At 49.0% G+C, this 6,646-nt stretch overlaps 1 protein-coding gene and 1 pseudogene across 1 annotated transcript; both read right to left on the bottom strand.

Moving 5' to 3' along the window:
• Positions 1-585: 585 nt before the first annotated feature.
• Positions 586-2,988, bottom strand: LOC141920068 (diacylglycerol O-acyltransferase 2-like). Its single transcript, XM_074816752.1, has 4 exons — positions 2,970-2,988; positions 2,490-2,691; positions 1,731-1,933; positions 586-910 (listed from the first exon to the last, which is right to left on the bottom strand). Exons 1-4 carry the CDS (start codon positions 2,986-2,988, stop codon positions 756-758), a joined length of 579 nt encoding a protein of 192 aa, XP_074672853.1. The 3' UTR covers positions 586-755.
• Positions 2,989-3,001: 13 nt separating this feature from the next.
• Positions 3,002-4,663, bottom strand: LOC141920069 (uncharacterized; annotated as a pseudogene).
• Positions 4,664-6,646: the final 1,983 nt, after the last annotated feature.

Raw genomic sequence — 6,646 nt, forward strand, 5'->3', positions numbered from 1 at the left:
GCCACGTGATTGCACCATCCCACCGCTCCTACAACTTGTCCTTGGAGTTTTGTGGCGATGGAGTCCCATATTTCCAGCTCCATTCCTCTGTGCAAGCAGCACCTGGGACAGCCCTGCTTCTAAACTGACATTCAAAATACAAGTGGTGAAGTTACAACCACCAGAGTATCCACCACACTACGGCTCGAGGTCCAGCAGACTCGTAACCTTTGGTTTCCTGCTCCATCCACAGGAGGTGCCACACCGAGGGGTTTGGGAGCCTGCTTGTGCTTTCAGAAGGGCCTTTTCCAAAGCAGAAATGCCCTTGTGCTGTGTAAGCATGTCTCAACATGGCTCTTGGGCAACATGACTGTCATACTGCCATCCCAGTCAAATCAACCTGCCACTTTGATTGAAAACTAGAAGGATCCTGCTCTCCCAAAATAGCTTGTGCTAGTGGGTACAATAGCTGTAGGAATGCTACTAATCCATTGCTGGCAATCCAACAGCATTCTAGGGCAGATTACAAAGGCAATCATTTCCCCCAGCCAAATCCTCACGCAACAGGGTTGTGCTTTTTTGGATAGAAAGACATTTGTAACGGAATTTATCCAAAATAAAGCCTTTTATTTTTAAAAGTGGTCTAGCAATACTTTAAACACTTCCTTGGAGAGACACATACACCCACACATGCTTTCAAGTACACGATGACAGCTTGGACTCCTGGAGAAGATGAGTTGATTCCGAGAGAAGGAGGTGCTGCTGAGCCAGTCCCTTCAGTTGACTTCCAAGACCTCAGTCTCTGGCAGGCCAAATTTGCTCTTATACTTGTCAAACAGTTTGATCAGGGAGTCCACGTATATGCTGTGGTAGAAGTCCACTTCCCTCTGGGACGGGTTATCGATTTTAGGGATGGTGATGGGCTCCCCAACTGATAAAAAGAGGGAAAGATCCACATGTTAGGGTGAACGCTCCAGTACAGCCTGGAGATTTATCCTCCATGGCCACAGGCAGTTCAGCACATCCACCCCGGCATAGCACAGCTTGCCATTATAGCAGGTTTGCCTCATTCTGGCTCATTCTTGCCTCACTCTGGGCTCTGAAGCAAAACTGTCCCACCGCCAGGACCCTCATCCCGTCTGCAGCAACACTCAGATCCGGTTTAGCTACACAAATGCCAGCAGTGCAGAGCCTCTACTGTGCAAGGGGGTTGGGAAGTCCCACTTGCTTCTGTTTACAGAGTGATAAACCCCTCCTCGCTTAACAGGAACCAAGACTAAAAGCTGCACTTCTTGTGTATTCCCCTGCACACACTGACAAAGCAAAAGCAGCATTTTTTTTTTCTCTCCCTCAAAGCCTTGCTGCTTTGGGTTGGAAAGACTTAAAGGGAAATTTTAGCGGTGGCTTTAAGATTCAGCTGTCAGACAGCATCACACTACCAGTCCTAGGAGTGTGGAGGGGCCTGCTGCCTCTCACTTAGCCATCCAAGACCAGAGAAGGGAGCAGCTACAGCACTTTTTCCTCCATAGAGCTCACTTGCAAAACTGGCTGGCAGTAGAGCATGATCAGAGGCTTGTGGCCCATGGAAACTATTCCAGCTCAGTCTCAGCTGTGCTAGAAGGTTTTATATAGAAGGGAAAACAGAGTTTTACAGTCAAGACTCCAAGACCAAGCTAGAGCAGGGCTATGGCATAGGCTCAAGTATGCCACTACCTAGAGAAGCACCCAGCGTGTTTATACCAAGACCTTACCAACAGTAGTGATGGGCTTGGAGTAAGGTAACAGCCCCCAGCTGTTGGAGGAGAAGAGGCCACGGCCATGAAAGATACATGGAGCAAAGCCAATGTGCTTCTGAAACTTCTTCTGAACCCATCTTCCCCAGGAACCCTCCTCGAAGATCACCTGCTCGTACACTTCATTCTCACCAAAGGAGTAGACAGGAACCAAGTCCGCTCTAGAAAGATGGGAAGATGTTAGCACCCCGCATCCCTGGTCTGCAGTCAATACTACAGCATCACACTCACTGCCCTGGACTCTTGCAGGCTGCACATTTGCCAGAGCTTTGTTTTCAGCACACAGTACTGACATCAGTCAGCCAAACTTGACACGATCTAGCAGACACTTTAAGGCATGCAAGAGGACTGTACTGGCCACGGGCCCATGAAACGCTACTCAGTCAGGCCATGAACGTGCTTCCCTCTATTCTCATCTCTGATTTTGGTGGACATCCCATTTCAGACACACGGCATCCCTGGAGATCACGGGCTGCACAGGGGATGCCCCATGCAGGTGATCGACACCTGCCTCTCCCGGGCACCTTCCTACCCTGTCCCCTGCTCAGGGGCAGAAGCCAGAGGACAGGCCCCTGTCGCTGGTGCTCTGGGCATACATCCACACTACACAGCAAGGCTGCAGAAGGGAGAATCCATCCAAGACATCAGCTGCTTCAGGGGAGGAGAGCACCTTTCCTGTGTTAGCAGCACTGCTCTAGTACTGAGGCTGTCTCTTACCCGTGCCGTAGAGCCAGTTTCACAAATCCTTTCCGGTGTCTCAGTGTCACAGAGTTCTTCCCTGGGGTGCAGTTCAGGGACTCCGCTGCCCCTCCGACCACGATGATGATGGCGTTGCCACTGCCGTTCTTGGACAAGATGTAGTCTATGCTGTCGCGGTTCACAGGACATATACCTGCATGTCCAGCAAACAGACACAAGGCTCAAGCTGCAAGATTAAGATCACCCTGAAAACACCACTTGCCATACTTGTACCAAAAACTCTGTGCCTTGATTGCAACTGGACTTGTCCAGCTTCCCTGTGGTCAGAGAGGCTTGGGCGTGGTTTTGGGCAACCTGTTCCTCAACTAAACAAGCAGTTAACAGACCTGGACAGCACTAGACTTGGTCACAGACAAGTTCCACCAGCAGCAGCTCAAAAAGCTGCCCTTAACACAAAAGACTTCAGCAAGCATTTTCTTCTGTGCTTAAAACATTTGCCTTTGGCATCACAAGACATCCTCCCTCCAAGTTCAGGTTGCAGTAGAAGCTGGTTTACCCTTATTGGGGCAGCAAAGCTCTTGTGTTAGTTTGATGGTTGGAGCGTTTGGGCAGAATGCTGTGATCTTTGGGCATCCATTTACTCCCCAGCGATTGTTAACACTGGTCACTGCATCACATAGCTGCTCAGCCCAACCTGATTTGTGTGGCTTAAGGAAGCACTTTAACAAGCCGTTTGTCCTTTGCCCTGACCATTTCTGCACAAGTTGTTCTAATTTTTGAGTCGGGAGTCCATCCACCAGGTCCCTGGGAATGCCTTCATGAAGCCCTGGCTGCCACAGTCCCTGTTGAGTTAGGGGCCTCTCTCTCCCAGAATTCTGACCTCGGGGTGACTCCAAGCCTTGGCGCTTCCTCATGGGTGGTTGTCGCCCACTAACTTGCTCTGTAGCCCGTATGACCCTGGTTTCAGTCCTTTGGGAAAATCCACCAACGGGGCCATATTTTCTCCCAAAATTTATCAATTCCTGGGCTATCTCTCCCCATGTCCATACTTTTCTCCCTCGCCGCCGATGGTCAGGAGTCACTATCCCCTCCAGAGCGGCCGTAATTCTTTCTCCGTTGGGGGTGTTTTGAATCAGGTAGCTGAACCTCAGTGGGTTTCAGGGAGTCGGGAAGTCCCCGTATCAGGGGAGCCATCCTTTCTGGGTCCACAGGCATCATCACTGGGGAGCCCTGCTTGGGTTTGCACTCCCAATAATACATCATCTGGAGACACACTGACTTCTGCACACTTTCTACTAACTGATCCACCATACCTGCTATGGCGAGGGGATCCCCCCTCTCCAAGGGGTTCAGCCCTCTGGCCCAATACGCAGCTCTCTGAATCCATGACCATGGGGCTCAGCAACCACCAGTAGTTAGAAACACACCCGGGCCCCAATATCCTTCTGCTTCTTCTTCTGACAACAAGATTCCATCCCCTCCTGACAGAGACACTCTCCACACATACTCTGTCTCAAATTTCTTTGCAGTCCTTGCAAAATCTTTTCTCAACTTTGCTAATTCAGTTGCTGTAAATGGGACCTCTTTGGTGATAACCTGAGGACGGTTAGCGCTATTGTCCTCATACATGTACTCTGTTTTAACTGGTGGATACATATGGGGGAGGTTTTCTATGTTTTCTTTTGCCTTCTGCAAATCTCCTTGGGGGTAAATTTGCTGCATCCCCTTCTCTGAAAGCTTTACTTCTACCTCCACCAGTCTATCCGCCTCCCTCAAAAGTTGATTCCTCAATTCCTCCTTTAAGATTATATTTTGGTTCCTTTCCTCCTCTAGCAATTGTTTACGTTCTTTTAATTGTTCTTGCAGAGTCTGTATGACCATCTGCAGGGAGTCTGTTACAGTATCAGCTTGACAAGACTTCTGCTTTCTCTCTTCCACCGCAGCTGCCAGACTCACTCCTAACACTGCACAAATTATAGATTTCCTTTCCCTCTCCTAACCTTAAATTCCTTCTGCAATACTCTTATCCTATCCACCACACTCTATGGTTGAAACCAGTGGTTTCTCACCCAATCTTGTCCCTGGAGTGAGGGGCGAGATCGGTGCGCCTTCAAAAGATCATGTAATTTATCTATCCCTTCAACCCGTGAGGGCACAGAGTCACAAGCCTCGGCTGCCTTCTGGGCGGCCATTCTTTTCCTTTTCCCTAACACAAAAGGGGTTATCGTCCTGAGAGTGTCACACCTTAGTATCCAAGTTCCCCCTTTTCTCTCTCAGCAGGTCTCTTCCTCTTTCGGGGATTTTTCTAAAGCAATACTCATTTTTCTTCCAAGCAGAACAACAGCCCCTCAGTTACACAGTATTCTACTCCTTACGTCCCTAAGAGGTAAACGCCTAACGTTATTCAATCGAAAAATTGGAGTGGTCGTCTCGGAGAGGCAGCACGTAAAGTTACAAAGCACAGGGTTCGACTCCTTACATCTCCGAGAAGTAAACACTTTTACAATCACTAACAGGTGGAGTAGTCGTCTTACGGATACAACACTTCAAGGGCTCATCTGATTGCAATACTCAGAGGTTCCCACTTAATTTCAGCAAGGCTGTGGGGCACTCTCACTTTGGGGGATCCTGTCCGTGATGCCAATTTAAAATGTCCCCATCCAATATTGGGGACGGTTCTTAAATGATCCCAAGAGCGAGATGAAGATGCAAACAAGGTCAGATGCCACACAAACCTTGTAAGCTTTATTTCACGAAATAACAGATAAGAGTGACAGGACAGAAGGAAGAAGAAAGGAAAAGTCTGAATACCTAAGCAAGCAACAAAAGAGATGCAGCAAGAGCAGTTACCACCACCACGAGTCTAGCGGCATCTGGCTAGGTTCCGGTGCAGGAGATGGGGAAAAAGCTCGGCAGGTGAAAGTGAGAAAGCTCGGCCAGCGAGGGAGAGAAAGCAAGAGAAAAACTTCAGCAGGCGAGAGCTTGGGAAGGCGATAAAGTGAAGTGAAAAATTACAGCAGAAAGCAGCACGCAGCCCCCTCTATCCAGTCCCCACCAGCAGTTCGCTTGTTGTCACAGAGCTCATTTCATATCCCGCCCCGTGTTCCCCCACGTGCCCATGCCCAGATGCCCACAGTGCTTGTACCGAAGGGGGGGTCGGCCATGGACGCCTTCAGCCTCCGCACGTCCCCCTCGTCCCCCGGCCCTGCGCGCACCCGCAGCCTTTCTAGCTCCGGGCTGATTTCATCCTCCCAGCAATGAGATGTCAAGGCCCGGCCTAGGAAATGGCATGTGGTGCTGAACCAGACAGCTGCCATCTTACACCGCCCTGCGGCTCGGGGGGGTAATGGCGTAACAGCAATGCCGAGACAAAATGGCTGACACAGCCCCTCACACCACCCCATGGCTCAATATTGCTGTCTTCTGGGGGCACAAAAGACAGAAAAAGAGAGAGAGAAAGGGTGGAAACAGCATGCAACACAGTAACAAACAATTTCTCCGGCAAATTTTCAGTCAATAAAGATACTGTTAACAGTATCTTTAACAAATACGAATATTTTCAGACCCGGGCTCTTACCTTGGGCACAAGATGAGATCAAAGGAAAATTTCTCTTTTATAGAGTGGTGATAAATAAGTAGAAAAGAACAATATTCCGTGTCAATCTCCTGTTAGATCTTGATTAATAGGACTTCAGCACAGGCAAGAGATTTGGGCAGAGCTGATCTGACCTTGCAATATGGACAATTAGAGGACATGCATTAGTGCAGGTCTTTGCAGGAGTAGATCTTTATTTGAAGTAACTCCCTCCCTCCTCTGCTTTAGGGGCATTTGCAAGCAGCAGCTGTGCTTTGATATAAGACTTGATAATTGAAAACATTGCTTGGAAAAAGCTCCGCAAGAACTGACCTCCACCAGTTTGTGCTAAGGGTGGTTTCTAGGGTCTTGTCTGGTCACAAACTGTCAAAAATGGTTTGGGCAGAGTATTCATGGCTTTTCTTGCCACGCATTTCCAGACTGGAAACCCAGCCTTAACTTTTGCTAGCAGAAAACAGAGAACCAAACCAGTTCTATCAGGGGTGAGGAAAAGGGGAAGTGAACAACACAGCAGGTTTATCTTCTGGAACAGGACTTTCAAACTCCCCTGGTCAAGCCTGAAAAGGGCAAAGAGTACATT

This window comes from Strix aluco, chromosome 2, assembly GCF_031877795.1.
Source record: "Strix aluco isolate bStrAlu1 chromosome 2, bStrAlu1.hap1, whole genome shotgun sequence".
NCBI lineage: Eukaryota > Metazoa > Chordata > Aves > Strigiformes > Strigidae > Strix > Strix aluco.

Excerpts from the sequence above, each read along its gene's own strand:
- LOC141920068 (XM_074816752.1), bottom strand. Across the intron at positions 1,934-2,489 it reads AAACTGGCTCTACGGCACGG|AGCGGACTTGGTTCCTGTCT; the intron begins GTAAGAGACAGC and ends CCATCTTTCTAG. Across the intron at positions 911-1,730 it reads CAAGCCCATCACTACTGTTG|TTGGGGAGCCCATCACCATC; the intron begins GTAAGGTCTTGG and ends TCTTTTTATCAG.